The 19,678-nt window shown below is 40.9% G+C and overlaps 1 protein-coding gene across 2 annotated transcripts in view; it reads left to right on the top strand.

The window, feature by feature from the left end:
* Positions 1 to 19,678, top strand: part of SIAE (sialic acid acetylesterase) — a 45,140-nt gene extending 25,462 nt beyond the window's left edge. For both annotated transcript variants that reach the window (XM_037841845.1, XM_037841843.1), the window contains exons 6-10: positions 1,289 to 1,398; positions 1,960 to 2,093; positions 15,804 to 15,961; positions 16,910 to 17,105; positions 18,389 to 19,678. In XM_037841845.1, the coding sequence (XP_037697773.1) occupies positions 1,289 to 1,398; positions 1,960 to 2,093; positions 15,804 to 15,961; positions 16,910 to 17,105; positions 18,389 to 18,643 (853 nt within the window). In that variant the 3' untranslated portion in view covers positions 18,644 to 19,678. The remainder of the gene's footprint in view (positions 1 to 1,288; positions 1,399 to 1,959; positions 2,094 to 15,803; positions 15,962 to 16,909; positions 17,106 to 18,388) is intronic.

Here is a 19,678-nt window from a genome sequence, read left to right as displayed (position 1 = left end):
CTGAGAATATATCAAGAAGTGATTATGATCCTTTTCCTTAATGGTAATAGCTAATACTTACTGGAAGCTTTGTATATGCCAGGTATTGTTCTAGGCACTCTATGTGAATTAGTTCATTTAATACAACAACCCCATGAAGTGTAGATACTGTTAACAGACTGTGGATAAAGATACTAAGTCTCAGAGAGATTAAAGAACTTGCCCATAGACACGACAAATTAGTGACAAAGCCCAGCCTCACTGCCAGTGATTCTGACCACTGTGTCAGAAGGCCTATGGGAATAACAATCCAATAGAAAGGGCAAATGTAGAAGATGCAATCAAAGGAATATATGAGTATACTGACTGTGAAAGCATGCTTGTGAAAAGCTCAGTCAGGAATAATACTCAGGAATAATACTCAGGTGGAGAAAGGGTTATTTAATGAAGATTCTGGTGCTAATATTAACGTAGAGGTGAGAACATGTGAACTGCTGTCACACACATTATCTCCCATTTACTCTGGGAAGGCCTCTGGGAAGAGGATGGATTTGAACTCTGTGATATAGTTTAGCTAACGGCTTGCCTGTGGGTGAAGACAGTCAACTCTGGAACAGAAGGAATGGCCTGCAGTAGAGCAGGAGGAAGTGTTAGCTCCAGTCCAGGTTGGAGGAGCTAAACCCTGATCTCTCAGATCCATGGGGGTGGGAGGGATAATGCCCAGTTAGGAAGGGCGTGGGGGAGTGGACATTCTTACACATGGCTGCTAAGAGTATACCTTCATTTAACCATTTTACAGAGAAATTTGGGAACATGATCAAAGCCTTAAAAAAATGTGTTTTTTGACCCAGCAATTTCATTTCTGGGCACTTATCTTCAGGAAATAATAAGCATATATGCAAAGATTCAGCTACAAGGAAGATAATCATGGCATTGCTTATAAAAACAAAAACTTTAAAATACCTAAGTGTCCATCCACTGAGCACTAACAAAATAAATGTATTGCCTGCATGAATGACTCATAGTAAAACACTCCTCCTCTCTGGCTTTAATGACCTTATCTGGAAGCTGGGATGGCTGACTCTGAAGTCCCAGAAAGCTGACTGATACACTTATCCTAGAAAGCATCAGGAGGTGAAATTCAGAGACTGTTACGTCTTTTCAAGTGAAACACAGTGGTTCAATTTCATTCTGTGTTGCTTTCACCAGAAGTTCACCCCCCAGTGAAAGGTGGATAGAAGCCCAGCTTAGGGATCATCATATGATCAGTTAGGTCTCTGGTGACGCTCGTCCATCTTATTTATTCCAGGTTCATTCCTCTTCGTCCTGTAAGTGGCCCCAGTAATAACTCTGTTCTCTGGAATGCTATGATCCATCCTCTACGTAATATGACTCTGAAAGGGGTGATATGGTACCAGGGTGAGTGTTCAATTTACTGTTTCTTCACTGTATCTGTTAGCTTCTGCTGCATAACAAACCACCCCAGAATTTAGTGGCTTAAAACAATGATAATTTTATTTGGCTCATGATTCTGTGGGTTAGCAGGATAGTTTCTCTGGTCTGGGCTGGCTCGGCTAATTTCTGCTAGGATCCCTTTTGTGTCTTTGGTCACCTGGCAGGCTGTCTGGTGGCTGGATGATTTAGGATGGCCTCTTTCTCACATCTGTTGACTGCTGGCTGTCTATCTCTTGGGGTTCTCACTCAGCCTCTCATCCTTCAGCAAGCTACTTGAGACTCGATTACCTGGTAATCTCAGGTTTCCAAGTGCATTAAGAGAGAGCAAGTCCCAAAGCTGACGTGGTTTTAAAGTTCTGTTTGCATCATGTTTGCTAAGGTCCTGGTAGCCAGAGCAAGTCACACGCCAGTCCAGAGAGATTGTGGGAAGGCCTACTATTATCGGCACGGAAAGAGGGATAGAATAATGTGTGGCTATTTTTTGCAGTCTACTGTAACCTCTCTCACAGTTTTGATTGTTTTTAGGAGAGAACAATGTGAACTATAACACAGACCTGTACAACTGCACCTTCCCTGCACTCATTGAAGACTGGCGCCAAGTCTTCCACTATAGCTCCCAGGGGCAGACAGAGCGCCTTTTCCCATTTGGGTTTGTCCAGGTATGTGTTGGCAGGAAGAGGTTTTATGGGCATTGGTGTTAGGATTAGCTAGTTAGATCTCTTGCCCGGGAATTCATACTTCTTCTTTGCCCTCATGGCCTGCTGGTTATGAACTGAATGTAAGACTTAATTCATCTCAATTCCTTGATAGTACAATAAAATCTTTAGAAATATTTAATAAGTAACTCAAATGTCTTCTTCTTAAAGAAAGCATTACATGTTCATTGAAGAAATACTGAAAAGTAAGATAAGCAAAAGAAAAAAAGACATGAAAAACATTTATAGTTCTATAATCTACAAATAAGCAGACCTTTTCTGCTCTTATATTTTTGAAATAGGATCCATACTATAATACTGCATTAAATCTTGCTTTTTCTCTTAATGTCATGTTGTGAGCATTTTTTTCATGCCAATAAATATTAAAATTCAACACAGTTTATTATGATTGCAGAGTATTCCAAAATATGGTTTTGCTATAATATATTTACCTAGACCTCAAAAGATGGACACTTACATTGTTTTAAACTTGTTGTTTTTATCAGCAGTGGTATGTTTATTTTCCTTGTAGCTAAATCATTGAATGCATGCTTAATTATTTCCATAAGATAAAACCCAGAAAGGAAATTGCTAGCTCAAAGGTACCTTTTTAAGGCTTTGAACATTTCCCCAGATTCCTCTGTAGAACAGAGGATGAATGTATACTCTTAGCAGCCATGTGTGAGAATGCCCACTTCCCACATCCTCCCTAATTTGGCATTATCCCTCCCACTCCCTAGAATGAACCATGCTCTCTCACTCCCAGGCCTTGCATGTGCTCTTTGCCTGGAACAATCTTGCTCTCTGAAGCTTTCCTCACTAACTTTTTTTTGTTAACTTTTTATTTTGAAATACTTTCAAACTTATAGGACAGTTGCAAAAATAACGCAAGTCCCATACAGAGAACTCCAGTGTACCCCCTCCATACCCAGATCCACCAATTTTAACATTTTGACACATTTGAGTATTGTTCTAGCTCTCTCTCCATCTCTCCATCTATCTGTCTATATTTATTAATCTGTTTTCGGAATCCTTGAGTGTAGGTTGCATACAGCATGCTCCATGAACACTTAATACTGCTATGTACATTTCCTAAGAACAAGGATATTCACTTATGTAACCATCTTAAGTACAATTATCAAGTTCAAGAAATTTAACATTGATAAAAAGCTAACAGTCTATATTCCAATATTTTCATCTGTCCCAGTAATATCCTTTTTTTTTAAATCTTCATTTTATTGAGATATATTCACATACCACGCAGTCATACAAAACAAATCGTACTTTCGATTGTTCACAGTACCATTACATAGTTGTACATTCATCACCTAAATCAATCCCTGACACCTTCATTAGCACACACACAAAAATAACTGCTTAACTTCCAACATGTTCCTACTTTACCCCAAGAAAGTTACCTAATATAGCAACATTTCTGTGAACTTGTTCCTACTATATCCATCAGAAATTAACAGACCATAGTCATTCCTGGGCATCCCCAGAACATTAAATAGCTTATCTGTTCTTCTTGGATTATTGTTCCCCCTTCCTTAATTGCTCTCTATTGCTAGTTCCCCTACATTCTACATTATAAACCATTTGTTTTACATTTTTCAAAGTTCACATTAGTGGTAGCATATAATATTTCTCTTTTTGTGCCTGGCTTATTTCGCTCAGCATTATGTCTTCAAGGTTCATCCATGTTGTCATATGTTTCACAAGATCGTTCCTTCTTACTGCCGCGTAGTATTCCATCGTGTGTATATACCACATTTTATTTATCCACTCATCTGTTGAAGGACATTTGGGTTGTTTCCATCTCTTGGCAATTGTGAATAATGCTGCTATGAACATTGGCGTGCAGATATCTGTTCTTGTCACTGCTTTCCGATCTTCCGGGTATATACCGAGAAGTGCAATCGCTGGATCGAATGATACCTCTATATCTAGTTTTCTAAGGAACTGCCAGACTGACTTCTAGAGTGGCTGAACCATTATACACTCCCACCAACAATGAATAAGAGTTCCAATTTCTCCACATCCCCTCCAGCATTTGTAGTTTCCTGTTTGTTTAATGGCAGCCATTCTAACTGGTGTTAGATGGTATCTCATTGTGGTCTTAATTTGCATCTCTCTAATAGCTAGTGAAGCTGAACATTTTTTCATGTGTTTCTTGGCCATTTGTATTTCCTCTTCAGAGAACTGTCTTTTCATATCTTTTGCCCATTTTATAATTGGGCTGTCTGTACTATTGTCATTGAGTTGTAGGATTTCTTTATATATGCAAGATATCAGTCTTTTGTCAGATACATGGTTTCCAAAAATTTTTTCCCATTGAGTTGGCTGCCTCTTTACCTTTTTGAGAAATTCCTTTGAGGTGCAGAAACTTCTAAGCTTGAGGAGTTCCCATTTATCTATTTTCTCTTTTGTTGCTTGTGCTTTGGGTGTAAAGTCTAGGAAGTGGCCGCCTAATACAAGGTCTTGAAGATGTTTTCCTACATTATCTTCTAGGAGTTTTATGGTACTTTCTTTTATATTGAGATCTTTGGTCCATTTTGAGTTAATTTTTGTGTAGGGGGTGAGGTAGGGGTCCTCTTTCATTCTTTTGGATATGGATATCCAACTCTCCCAGCCCCATTTGTTGAAAAGACCATTATGACTCAGTTCAGTGACTTTGGGGGCCTTATCAAAGATCAGTCGGCAATAGATCTGAGGGTCTATCTCTGAATTCTCAATTCGATTCCATTGATCTATATGTCTATCTTTGTGCCAGTACCATGCTGTTTTGGAAACTGTGGCTTTATAATAAGCTTCAAAGTCAGGGAGTGTAAGTCCTCCCACTTCGTTTTTCTTTTTTAGATTGTCTTTAGCAATTCAAGGCATCTTCCCTTTCCAAATAAATTTGATAACTAGCTTTTCCAAGTCTGCAAAGTAGGTTGTTGGAATTTTGATTGGGATTGCATTGAATCTGTAGATGAGTTTGGGTAGAATTGACATCTTAATGACATTTAGCCTTCCTATCCATGAACATGGAATATTTTTCCATCTTTTAAGGTCCCCTTCTATTGTAGTTTTCTTTGTATAGGTCTTTTACATCTTTGGTTAAGTTTATTCCTAGGTACTTGATCTTTTTAGTTGCTATTGAAAATGGTATCTTTTTCTTGAGTGTCTCTTCAGTTTGTTCATTTCTAGCATATAGAAACATTACTGACTTATGTGCATTAACCTTGTATCCCGCTACTTTGCTAAATTTGTTGATTAGCTCTAGTAGCTGTATCGTCGATTTCTCAGGGTTTTCTAGATATAAGATCATATCATCTGCAAACAATGACAGTTTTACTTCTTCTTTTCCAATTTGGATGCCTTTTATTTCTTTGTCTTGCCGGACTGCCCTGGCTAGCACTTCCAGCACAATGTTGAATAACAGTGGTGATAGCGGGCATCCTTGTCTTGTTCCTGATCTTAGAGGGAAGGCTTTCAGTCTCTCACCATTGAGTACTATGCTGGCTGTGGGTTTTTCATATATGCTCTTTATCATGTTGAGGAAGTTTCCTTCAATTCCTACCTTTTGAAGTGTTTTTATCAAAAAGGGATGTTGGATTTTGTCAAATGCTTTTTCAGCATCTATTGAGATGATCACTTGATTTTTCCCTTTTGACTTGTTAATGTGTTGTAATACATTGATTGTTTTTCTTATGTTGAACCATCCTTGCATGCCCGGAATGAACCCCACTTGGTCATGGTGTATGATTTTTTTAATGTGTCTTTGGATTTGATTTGCAAGTATTTTGTTGAGGATTTTTGCATCTATATTCATTAGGGAGATTGGCCGGTAGTTTTCCTTTTTTGTAGCATCTTTGCCTGGTTTTGGTATTAGATTGATGTTAGCTTCATACAATGAGTTAGGTAGTGTTCCATTTTCTTCAATGTTTTGAAAGAGTTTGAGTAAGATTGGTGTCAGTTCTTTCTGGAAAGTTTGGTAGAATTCCCCTGTGAAGCCATCTGGCCCTGGGCATTTATTTGTGGGAAGATTTTTGATGACTGATTGGATCTCTTTGCTTGTGATGGGTTGGTTGAGGTCTTCTATTTCTTCTCTGGTCAGTCTAGGTTGTTCATATGTTTCCAGGAAATTGTCCATTTCTTCTACATTATCCAGTTTGTTGCCATACAGTTGTTCATAATATCCTCTTACAATTTTTTTAATTTCTTCAGGATCTGCAGTTATGTCACCTTTTTCATTCATTATTTTGTTTATATGGGTCTTCTCTCTTTTGATTTTGTCAGTCTAGCTAGGGGCTTGTCAATCTTGTTGATCTTCTCAAAGAACCAACTTTTGGTGATATTTATCCTCTCTATTGTTTTTTGTTCTCTATGTCATTTATTTCTGCTTTAATCCTTGTTATTTCTTTTCTTCTACTTGGTTTAGGATTGGTTTGCTGTTCATTTTCTAGCTTCTTCAGTTGATCCATTAGTTCTTTGATTTTGGCTCTTTCTTCCTTTTTAATATATGCGTTTAGTGCTATAAATTTCCCCCTCAGCACTGCTTTTGCTGCATCCCATAGGTTTTGGTATGTTGTGTTCTCATTTTCATTCGTCTCTATATATTTAGCAATTTCTCTTGCTATTTCTTCTTTAACCCACTGATTGTTTAGGAGTGTGTTGTTTAACCTCCAGGTATTTGTGAATTTTCTAAGTCTCTGATGGTTATTGACTTCTAATTGTATTCCACTGTGATCAGAGAATGTGCTTTGAATAATTTCAATCTTTTTAAATTTATTGAGGCTTGTTTTATGTCCCAGCATATGATCTTTTCTGGAGAAAGTTCCATGAGCACTAGAAAAGTATGTGTATCCTGGTGATTTGGGATGTAATGTCCTGTATATGTCTGTTAAATCTAATTCATTTATCAGATTGTTTAGGTTTCAATTTCCTTATTGGTCTTCTGTCTGGTTGATCTATCTATAGGAGAGAGTGATGTGTTGAAGTCTCCCACAATTATTGTGGAAACATCAATTGCTTCCTTTAGTTTTGCCAGTGTTTCTCTCATGTATTTTGTGGTACCTTGATTGGATGCATAGACATTTATGATTGTTATTTCTTCTTGTTGAATTGCCAGTAATATCCTTTTGAGCCTTTTCTCTTCTCTTGCTGAATGCCGTCCTGACTCATGTATTACATTTGTCATTGTCTCTTTGGTTGCCCTCCCTCTCTCTCTTTTCTCTTCTCTCTTCTCTCCCTCTCCCTCTACTTCTCCCTCTCCCTCTCCCTTTCCCTCCCTCCCTCCTTTCCTTTGCCCATCTGTCTGTCTGTCTGTCTTTTGGGAACATATATACAATGTAAACTTTCCCATCTCAACTATTCCCAAGCATGTCATTCAATGGGATTGTCATATCCACAGTGCTGTGGTGCCCTTACCTCCTCCCATTACTAAATCAATCCCATCTCCCTAAGCAGAAACCCTGCAGCCATTATGCAGTAACTCCCCATTCTCCCTGCCCTCTGCTTCTGGCAACCTGTCCTCTATTTTCTGTCTCCATGAGCTTGCATATTCTCTGATATTTTTCTTATAGTTACCTTGGGGCTTAAATATAACATCCTAAATCTATAAAAATCTCATTTGCTTTGATACCAACTTAACTTTAATAATATACACAAACCATATTTCTGTATCCCTTTGTCCACCCAGCTTTATGTAGTTCTTGACACAAATTACAAGTTTTTGTAATTTTGAGTCCCAAGCCACTGATTTCTCATTACATTTTATGCATTTACCTTTTAGATCTTGTAGGAAGTAAAAAGTGGAATTACAAACGAAAGTAGTGACATTTTCATTTACCCGTATAATCTCCTTACTGGAGATCTTTTATTTCCTCATGTGGCTTCAATCTATTGTCTATTGTCCTTTGCTTTCAACCTGCAGAACTACCATTAGCATCTCCTGTGGGCCTGGTCTAGTGGTGATGAACTCCCTCAGCTTTTGTTTATCTAGAAATCTTAATCTCTCCCTCATTTTTGAAAGACAGTTTTGTTGGAGATATAATTTTTGGTTGTCATTGTTTTTCTCCCAGCATTTAAAAATATGTCTTCCCACTGCCTTCTTGCCCACATGATTTCTGATGAGAAGTTGGCACTTGATCTTTTTGAGACTTCCTTGTATGTGGCATGTTGCTTGTCTTTTGCAGCTTTTAGAATTCTCCCTTTATCTTTGGTGCTTAGTCTGATTATAACATGCCACAGTGTGGGTCTATTTGAGTTTATCCTGTTTGGAGTTCATTGAACATCTTGGATGTGTATATTCATGTCTTTCATTAAATTTGGGAAGTTTTCAGCCATTATTACCTTGAATATTCTCTCTGCTCCTTTCTCTCTTCTCCTTCTGGGGCTTCCACAGTGCATATATTGGTATCCACAGGTTTCTCAGTCTTTGTTCACTTTTCTTCATTCTTGGTTCTTTCTGCTCCTCAGACTAAACGATTTCAACTGTCTTATCTTTGAGTTCACTAATTCTTTCTTCTTCCACTTGCCATCTGCTGTTGAACCCCTCTAGTGAATTTTAAATTTCTGATGCTGTTCAGCTCTGTTTGGTTCTTTTTAATAATTTCCATCTCTCTATTGATATTGTCTTTGTGTTCATTTGTGATTTTCCTGATATCCTTTAGTTCTTTGTCCATGTTTTCCTTTAGCTATTTGAGCATATTTAGGACCATTTAAAAAAGTCTTTGGGTGGTGTGTCCCAGGTCTGCTCGTCCTTACTGATGGTCTCTAATGCTTTAACCATCTCCTTTGCCTGGGCCATCGCCTTTTGTTGAAACCTGGATGCTTTGATATTTTAATGTGTTATTGGTAGACTTAGACTCTGGGCATCTGTTCATTAAGCTTGTCCAGCTAGTGTGTGATGGAGCTTTCCTTCAATGCCAGGAACTAACAATAACAAAAAGAAGATGGGAAAAAAAAAAAGAAAAAATGGTATTCCCAGTCTTTGCAGACCTGTGCAGGTGCTCTCCTTCAGGGGTTATCCATACAGTGAGTTTAGAGAATAGCTCCAGGCCAAAGCATAGGGGCCACCCTGGTCCTTTCTGCACAAGTGTCTTGTCTTGGGCATGCATAGGTAGCCCTAAGAATTCTCCATTTACACAGATACAAATGTCCCCTCTTCCCTAGGAAACCATTTCCTCGTGTTTCTGAGCACTGCTTGGTATGTCCTCTAGTCAGCAATCCCTTACCCCTAGGCAGCATGATTTGACTGCTCTCTGACAGTGTCCTATAGGAGAGCTCAGTGAGCTGCCTTGTATGTGCAGGGCAAGTTCTTGGACAGCAAGTCCCTCAGGCCACCACCAGACAGATTGGGTCAGGTATATATGTCCCCAGTACCAGCATTTACATGAGGGTTACTCTGTTCCCTCTGGAAACAGTGCCAGAGATCTGCCATGGGAGTACGGGCTGGCTCCATGCTGAGCTCGGGAGGGGTTGGGGAGAGGTCAGCCAGGGTGTCATGAGATCCTACTGCTTCCAAGTAGCCTTTTTCTTGATTCAGTACTCTCCCTGTTACTGCAGTCCTTTAACTGTTTTCTGGAGCTTTGAGGAAGATGTTTCTATCAGTTCTTGCTGGTTGTTCAAAGCTTCCTGGGGGAGAGGCCAGGCAGAGCCTGGAAGCACCTCACTCCACCATCTTCCCTAGATAACTTTTGGTCTCAGCCTGGAGATCAGTGGGGAAGTCTGCTGTGACCACCCAAAGTTTGGCTTCAATGTCTGCCTTCCCCAGACATGTACTTCTCAGTTAGCACCCTTTAGCTGTCTTTTTACTTGCATGCAGGTTGCACATCTGACCATATTTTCCTGGATCATATTTGCATCCCCAGTAATGAGTTGTATCCCCAGTACCGAGTTGGTCACTCATTAAATAATGGCTTAACACATGCATGAAAAAACACAGCACAGAAAAGCCATATTTTTAATTAAGGTAATTAGTCAGAAAGATTCTGCTGTCATCTTTGCATAGAGGGAATATATTTGACAAATTCACATTTGCCTTGTCTCACCTGTTCATATGACCCCTCTGATCCCTAGATTTTTTTAGCAGGGTGGTAGTTCTGGCTTCCCTGGAACATAGAGAGTTAAACAAGTAAGGTGTTATAAGAAGGCCCACATCACAACATATTGGAATAGCTCTAATATTTGAATTAGGCATACATAGTTCCAGACTTCTGCCTCTGTATAATCCCACAAGAACATTCTTCTCACCATCCTCCCATCTCCTCTACCTTGTCCTACTTCACCAAACTCTTTTTTTGGGTGAAGATTTTTATAGACCTTCTTTCCACTTAAAATTTACTTGTGATCATTTTCTTTCTTCTTTTCTACATGTGTTTTGACTTTGAAACAAGATTATTCTGCTCATTATTTTCAAAATAGCAGCTCCTGCCACCAGTTCTGTATTACTCTTGGTGAAAACTACATTTGGACTTTTGAGGTACATTTCTCTACTCTTAGCTTGTGTCATTTGAATGTGACTTCAGCCAGTTCAAACCAAAAGTGCGTGCTGATGCTTACTGTCTGCCACGAACTGCACAAGGCGCTGGAAATATAGGATGAATCAGAGAGACCCGGTCCTGGCACTCAATATCTTTACAGTTCAGTAGAAGTTACTTAGCCTCTGTGCTTTAACTTTATCATCATCACCAAAAATATGTTGGTTACTGATGGGCAACTGGGAATATAAACATGGTTCCTGCCTTCAAAGAGAAGCAGCAGATATGACATCATAATGGTTCAGAGCCTGGGATCTAGAGATCATCTACCTGGATTCAAATCCAGCTCTAACACTCCTCTACCATGTGATCTCGAACAAGATATTGAACCTCTTTGTTACTTTATGTATTAAATGAGTTAATCCATAAAAGCCTGGTACATGAAAAGTGCTGGATAATGTTAGTGCTTATTATTATTACTGAGAGAAATCAGAAAATCTGGAGGGACAGCTGACCTGTAAGGAAAGGTGAATTAGCTTTATAGACATGTTGAGTTTGAGATGATGGCTGAAATAACTAGAGCAGTTGGAGACGAGGACCTGAGGGCAGCAGATTAACCGGGGCTAGACCCGTGTAGGTCTGGAGGTGATCTGAAGCAGGGAGAGAAAGCAGAGCAGAAGGCTAGGGCCTGGAGCTTTGGGGTATTCTTTTTCAAAGGAGTTTGGAAGTGCTGTGGAACAGACTGCATACTGCAGCACGTTATTTATAAAATCCTCTGAATGTGGCCACTTTTATATTCTTCTGTTGGCGCATGCCTTCCTTAGCAGCACCTCTACTAATCAGGGTGAGAGACTGAGCAGTGCCTGACAGCCTCTCGTTAGGAAAAACACAGGAATTTAATTTGCGGTGGAGTACGCTGGTGCCCCCTCGTGGCCAATATGCAGCAGTGCATGCAATGATATTGCGTGAAGAATTGCGACAGGGGAAAAACTGCCATTTTGAGACAACACCCTTGGCTTGAGTGGCTGTTATTGCATTTCTCCCTGTGGGGCTCCAGGCAGACCCGTCCTTACCACAGACTCTTGCTGGCAGTTTTGTTGCACTCATTGCCATCATGGCACTGGCTGGAGAACATGGGTCCACTCTCAGTCTTTTGGGTGTCATGTGGAAGAAGTAGGGTTACACACTTCTTTTTATTCCTATTTTCTAATTCTCATGAGATTCTACTGTGACACTTTAGGCTTCACTTTTTATAATTTTATCATTTCATATATTAAAACCGATTTGCAACTATCTCTTTTAATAAGAGGGCTGGCAATGTCCCCTTAGTTCCAGGTCATATCCAAGGTGCCTTTCTGGCGAGGTTTCAGCCTCTCCAGTGTTTTTCAGCCTCTCGAGTGGTTTTCTGTTTTTTTTTTTTTTTTTTTGGAGTAGCTCAAGCAGAGAACTTCCTCTCTTGAAAGCCTCCTTTGGTCACATTTGTAGGAATGCTCTCCTGGTATTTCCTGGGCTATGTGAGGAATAAGATAGAGTGGAGCAGTCTACTTATCAGCCAGCCCCTGTGATGGGATCTGAAATCTTGAAACAGGGTCAAAAGACAATGTGGTTGCTGGCCCAGACTGTTTCCCACATTGTGGTTTGAGTTACTGTGTTGTTAGATCATGGCTTGTAAAAGAGAGATAAGAGTTTGATGCCTTTCATTGGCTGAGAGTAAGATGCTACCTAAATGGAAGAACAGGGAGATGAGAACATTAGAGAAGGGAGGGAGGAAGAAAGAGTGGTTCCACTTGCATCATAGTAATATTAAAGTGTTTTCCTGAGAATCTCTTCGTTTCCTGGAGTAGGTGTATATCATCTTTCAGTCTAGATGAAAGCAAATCCTGCTGATTCATAGTACAGTGAGTCCCACACTTTTCACTTGTTTATTTCTCCTACATTGGTTTAAGCCACCATCATCTCTACCTTGAAGTACTGCAGTAACCTCCTAACTGGTCTTCTGGCTTCCATCTTTTCTCCTCCTTTAGGATACTGTCCTTAAATCAATCAAAGTGATCCTTTGAAATGTAAGTCAAATCAAAAGTCTCCATGGGCTCGACAAGGCCGTAGATGATCTGCCCCCCACTCCCATTACCTCTCTCACCTCATTTCCTAATTCTCTCCTCCTGGTGTTCTCCACTTAGCCACACTGGCTTCCTGTCTTACTTTTTCTTTAAACAAACCAGGCATACTCCTGCCTGGTCTTTCATTTTCTTTCCCCTCTTTCCCCAATGTATTCATTTTCTATTACTGCTCAAGAAATTATCAAATATTTAATGGCTTAAAACAGCACAACCCACAGTTTCTATGAGTCAGGAGCCTGGGCTTGGCTTATCTGGGCCCTCTGTTCAGGGATGCGATCGAGGCGTTGGCCAGGGCTGAGGTTTCATCTAAGGCACAGGGTTCTTTTCTATGCACACGTGGTTGTTGGCAGAATTCCTTTTCTTGTGCCTCTGCAACTCATGGTGACTGGAAGGCCAGCAGGAGAGAGAGTCTCTGGCTTCTATACCCTCTTTCAAAGGCTCACCTGCTTTGGCCAGGCCCACCACACTACTTTCCCTTTTGATTATCTTGAAATCAACTGGTTAGGGACCTTACTTACATCTGCAGAATCCCTTCATCTTAGCCATATAACATAATGTGGCATCACATCACATCACATCACATCACAGGAATGAGACCCATTACCTTTGCCATATTCTATCAATTAGAAGCACGTCACAGGTCCCACCACACTCAAGGGGGAGGGTTTTTTATAAGGGTGTGGGTCATTGGTGGCAATTAGAGAATTCTGCCTCCCATACCTAGCAATCTGCATGGCTTCCTTTCTTTGTTCCAGTCTTTGTTCAACCCTGGTACTCCCAGCCCTCTTCCTTGCTATAATTTTCTCCAGTGCGTTTACAATAAGTACCTAGTTTACTTATTGATGTTGTTTATAGTTATCTCTCCCCACAAGAATGTAAGAATTCAATACTGGTGCCTGGCACAGAGTAGGTGCTCAGTTTATATTTGTGAAATGAATGAATGACTTGATGAGCTGACTGAGATTACATGAGCTGTTGATCCTTACCACAGGCTCTTGAGAACACTACTTTTCTCCCAGTATTCTGTTGCTATTTGGCAAGATGCCCTAGGCTTCAAGCAGATCATTCAGATGTCAGTCTGAGTGACAGATATCATCCTTTTCTCTCATGCCCTATATCCAATTGATGGCCTGGTTCTGTCAGTTTGTCTTTCAGATTGTCTTATCTCCCACTACTATCCTTTTAGGTTGGACCTTTCTAGTTTTAATTTAGTTTCTTAACTAATTAGGCTCTCTGTTTTCGGTCCTTTTTTCTCCGCAGATCCATTTGTGTGACCACTAGACTGATCTTTTATATAGTCTTTTACTCCTATAGCTGCAGGGGCTCCCTATTTATTTTTTTCTTGAGGTGAAATTCACATAACATAAAATTAGCCATTTTAGTGTACAGTTCAGTGGCAATTAGTACATTCCCAGTGTTATGCTACTACCACTTCTCCAGTAGCTTCCTCTACAGTAGCTTAAAGAGTAAAGTACAAACTCTGTCTTTCAACCTTCTTTCCTACATGAATCCTCTCTTCTAGCCAGACTACTCTCCTAAAACTGCCTTTCTCTTTCCTATCTTTGTACCTTATGAATTTTTAACCTGTAAGATATGAACAGTCCTACTTGTAGTGACTTTTCATATTGTCTTTGCCCATCCAAATGATTTCATATTTTGAGGCCATGTTTTCCTATAATAATCTCTATTTGTTGTAAGTATATAGCACTTACTGCTTATGCCACCATTTTAGCATTTAGTCCATTCTATTTTATGCTGTTGTTTATTACCATTACTTAGGTGCAGGTCAGTCCTCCCAACAAAGCTGTAAAGTACTTACACCACTTAGCTATGGCTATATAACAAACTACCTTAAAACTCAATGGCTTAAATTATTAGTATTTGTAGTTTACTTGTCTGAGTAGCTGGGGGTTGGCTGTTCTCCACGAGCTCTTTCATATCTTTGTGGGTCAGCTGGGGGCTCTGCTCCAGGCTGAGCCTGGCTAGAGTGGATTAGACAAGGCAGCTCTGTTCCACAGCTCTCGTCCTTCTCTAGAGACTAGTGGGCTGGCCCAGGCATGTCCTTTTCTTGGTGATAGGAGAAGGGCAAAAGAGCAAGTGGAACCATGTGAGGTCTCTTGAGGCGTGAATTAGGAACTGACACACTATCATTTCTGTCTTAATCTATGGCTAATCATATGTTGAGCTCAGATTCAAGGGGTGGGAAATATACTCTTCCTCTTAATGGGAGGAACTGCAAAGCCACAAGGCAAGAGGGTGTGGATATAGGGAAGGGTGAAGAATTGGGGTCTTTGATGCAATTTGCCACATGCTCAAGGGGATGCTCTTCTCTGCCTCCCTACAGTGCCTAGCCCTGTGTTGTATATAGTTTTATCAGTTAGCTATTGCTATGTAACAAACTACCCCCAAACTTAGGACTTAATGGCTTAAAACATCAGCGTTTATTTTCGCTCATGATTCTATGGGTTGGCCAGGGAGGGTTCAACTGGGATGGCTCAGCTCTGCTCTGTGTGACATTGGCTGGGCTTGTTTATGTGGCTGCAGTTTGAACTCAAGGATCTAAAATGGCCTCATTCATATGAGTGGTTCTTCAGCTGCGATTGCTGGAATACTCGAGTTTCTTATTTCCTCATGATCTCTCAATTTCTAAGGCCTCTCTCTTCACATAGTCTTTCCAGCAGGGTAGTTGGATTTCTTTATGTGGACAGCGTGGGGTCCTAAGAGAATGAAATCAGAAGGCAAGGCCTTTTAAGGCATTGACTTGGAAGCTGCACAAGATGACTTCTCTAACATTCTCTTGGTCTAAGCAAATCACAGGGGTAGTTCAGATTCAGTGGGAGGGGAAAGAGACTCTGCCACTTGATGAGTGTGAAAAAAAGTTACATTGTAAAAGGGCATGTGGGGTGAGAGGAATTGTTGCACCCATCTTTGGAAAGACTGTGGCACAACGGAGCAGCTCAGTAAATACCTGTTGAATGAACATTTGAACAAATGAGTGAAGCAGGAGTGGGGATGTCTCTGTCAATGGAAAAGACTCCAGTTTAGGATTCCTATCCAACAAAAGCAACAATGTCTTTCCTTTCTAGTTATCTTCAGATTTGCCTATGGCATCCTCACAGGATGGATTTCCCCAAATCCGTTGGCATCAAACGGCAGACTTTGGCTATGTCCCTAACCAAAGGATGCCCAATACTTTCATGGCTGTGGCTATGGATCTTGGTGATAAGAACTCACCTTTTAAAAGGTATGGTTGCTTCTTGGGCGTTCCTTGAACAATGCATGTTCTTTGTCTTTAGTCCTTCATGTTGATGTTCGTTTGTGAGGAGGCAGACCAACGAATGGTGTGTGACCGTTGTTTATGCTGAGATGTGCTACAGTATCAAAAACCCCTCAATATCTCAGTGGCTTGATGCAAAAAAGTTTATTTCTTGCTCACACTACATGCCCAAAGAAGTTCAACAGCAAGATTTTGCCCATTTTCATCATTCATAGACCCAGAGTGACAGAGGCTCCCAGTTGTCTGTACTTCCACAGTCACCTTAAAGTCTCACACCAGCAATTAAATGTTTCCACCTGGAAGCAACACAAGTCACAACCGTTCACATTGCATTGGCCAGAGCAAGTCACATGGCCATGCCTAGCTTCAGCGAGAGCAGGAAGTGGAAGTCTACCATGTGCTCAGAAGGAGTAATGAAATATTTGTGAACAGCCCTGATGAATATCACACAAGTTGTAACCTAAGAGGGGATTTCAGATGTGAAATAGAGCCCAACACACAGGTGTGGATTGTAGTAGGCGCTTGATAAATTGATTGAATGAATGAATAAAACCTTGAGGGGATCAAATAATGAACAGCTGATTCAGGTAAATCACATGCGTTTCAGTGGTTGGAATAGTTTAATGAGGTAGCTCTCCTAGGTGAGTTCCAATGCCTTTTTTCCATCATTTTTTCCTCCCTTCTTCCTTCTCTCTTTCCCTCCCTTCTGAGTCATCTATTATTTCAAGGTTTCCAACCCATAGACTGCCCAGAGCTCCAATTACGGTTACTTTTTGTCACTGATCACTGGCTATTAAGTTCAATTAACTCTTCTCATGTTAAAGGGTGCTCTTGTGTAATTTCTTTTTTTTAAAAAGATGAAATGTTATCGATAGGCTCAAACTCAAAGTTGTCTACTTGTTCTTCATCCGGTAGCATCCACCCTCGAGATAAACAGACTGTGGCCTATAGGCTGCACTTGGGGGCCCGTGCTGTGGCTTACGGTGAGAAGAATTTGATCTTTCAAGGACCACTGCCTGAGAAGATAGAACTCATGGTTGGCAAGGGGCTGCTCAACCTCACATATTCCCAGAAAATCCAGGTGCAGAGGCTGGACAACAAGATATTTGAGGTGAGAATGGCAGAAAAAATGGGGTCCAGCCTGTGTTGGGATCAGGACTTCCTTCAAACTGAGGCCTGTCTCTTCCATTGTAACATTATTACGATTCAGATCTTGTTTGGTGGAAGGCTGGGCTTATCTCAGAGGCCCGAATAAGCAACTGTTAATTCATTAGCTTAGAGGTAATTTTGATAGGGCAATCAAGGAAGGGAAAATGGGTATTAAATAATCTCAGATTAAAATAATATTCCTCTTGTATTTTCCCTCCCAGAGCAACCATCTCTGCTCAGAAGAGCCTACAGCTTTATTTGTAGGTTATCTATAGAAAGGATCCTTGCTCCAGGATATTTCCCTCATCCTTGAGGGTCTTACTATCCTAAATTCTGTTATCCTTTTGAGTTTAATGTCTTCTTTGAGAAGCTTAAGCTTGGTGATTTGTAAGTTGGTATGAATTGATGTATTCAGACTATATTCTTCTAATGTCTGGCAAGGACCATTCCTTTGTGGGACTGGGGATATTGATCAAAGAGGCTGTTTAGGAGTCTTCTAGATGGAGGCATTTCCAAATGGAACATTTAAATGAATGGCTTTGGGTATCATGAGGCCATTAGGCTAGAGGGTGACAAGAGGGTATTGGAGGAGATGACAGAATCTTAAAGACAAATTTTAATTACTATTAGGGCTGCTGCGGCTCTGGAATCCTAACTACAACTTCCATTTGCCTCTGGTGCAGAGTCAGCACTTAGCTTCTTTTGATGGTTGGTGTGAAGTGAATGTCAGCTCCCAAGTGGACTCTGCACGCAGAGTCCTCCGCAGTCAGTCTTTGGCGGCCTGTCAATCACCTGGACCAGGACTCATAATTGGGGTTGGCAGAATTTAGCCTTCTGATCTGTGTCTCCTCTGGATTGCTTTCTGATTTATCCAAGGTTCACTTATGCCTTGTCTTCCTTCCTCAGCTCCTTCGGGAGTGCCAGTGTATTAGCAGCAGCTGGGCTGCTTTGCCGTTTGGCTGGAGAGATCATGGGAAGGATGTTCAGGGGAGCCCTCCATAAATGCTTTATGATTATGCTTCTATGTCTTCCTAAGTTTGATTGAAGTTATTTGTTTAATGACATGACCATTCATTATCAACTGTGGCTGTGCTGACCAGACCCAGTCTAGACTCAGGTTTGTTCTGGACACTGTGGGAAATGGTTCCATGGCTAAGAGAGGCTCCTTCTCTCCTTCTCAAAGAGCAGCCCAGTCTCTTGGATGCCCTTCAGCCCAACCTGATTGTTCCTATTCTCTCTGCTTAGATCTCCTGTTGCAGTGGCCGTCAATGCAAGTGGCTCCCAGCTCCTATGGACGCTTTCTCCATCCACACCCTGGCCCTGGATGTAAATCCTTGTCATGGCACTGTAGTGGCCCTCCGCTATGCCTGGACCACATGGCCCTGTGGATACAAACAGTGTCCCCTCTACCACCCCAGCAGTACCCTGCCAGCTCCTCCCTTCATTGCTTTCAATACAAACCAGGTTCCTGGTCGTCACGTGAGGTTGCCAATGAGTTAGTTGCAATATGATCAGATCCTAGACATGTGGGTCCTTTAGATTTGGGCATTTAGGAGTTTAAATGATGACCATTGTTGCTTTTAAAGAAAATTAACCAAAAAGGCTCACTGGACAGCTCCCAGTCCGAGGCAGCACATGGCCATCTCTATTTTCTGAGATGAGTCAGGGCTCATAGGCATGTGAAATGCTTTCCGGTGGTCTATATCGGACTAATTCTGAACTATAAACAAATTGGACCTTGATGTCATTCACTTCCCTCCTATTTTGGGAGTGAAATATGTAACACTTTTGCTCTCTTTCATCGAGAATGGTGGAACCTCAGGGTCGGAAGAGATTTTAAAGGCCATCTGGTCTTTGTGTTCTTTACAAAATCTCTGACAAGCGGTATTGAATTCTAAACCTCCAAACAGTTTTTCCTTATGTGGAACTGAAATCTTTCTTCCTTAAAACGTTACCAGTGCCTACCGTTCATTTAGATGATTGAAGCCAGCCCTATCTGTGTCTTCTCTGAGCCCAACATGATCCCATTCAGTTTAAAAAAGGATAATTTGAGTGTTTAAAACCAACCAACCAACCAACCAGAACCGTGTGTAGGGAGACTGGGGGATGCTAAGGACTGCCTTGGGAAGGAAGAGAAAGGTGGGGTGGAAGTAGTCCAGCGAAGGTTGGCAGGCTGCTGGGGGGAGGAGGAATGGGAGACCTTTGGCCTAGGGAAAAGGGGAGAGTAGAGGCCAGTTGGAAGCAAGCAGGTTGTTAGAGGCAAATATAAATCTCAGGCTCTTCAAAGGTAAGAGGTTTAACTAGAAATGCATCATAATCCAGACGGAAGAAAGTGAGGCTGAATGTAAAACTACATAAGCATTTAGAAAAAATAATGCTGATGAGACATATGTGGAGAGCTTCTGTGTGTACAATTAAGACTCATGCTTGTTTATTGGTTGACTGAAAAAAACAGGTAATGTCACTTGATAATTGTTATGTATTAGAAATTGGAAATAAAAATAGAAACATTAATGATGTGTATGTATTTCTATC

The sequence above is a fragment of the Choloepus didactylus genome, chromosome 6, assembly GCF_015220235.1.
Source record: "Choloepus didactylus isolate mChoDid1 chromosome 6, mChoDid1.pri, whole genome shotgun sequence".
NCBI lineage: Eukaryota > Metazoa > Chordata > Mammalia > Pilosa > Megalonychidae > Choloepus > Choloepus didactylus.
This window is presented reverse-complemented; position numbering and strand designations above follow the sequence as displayed.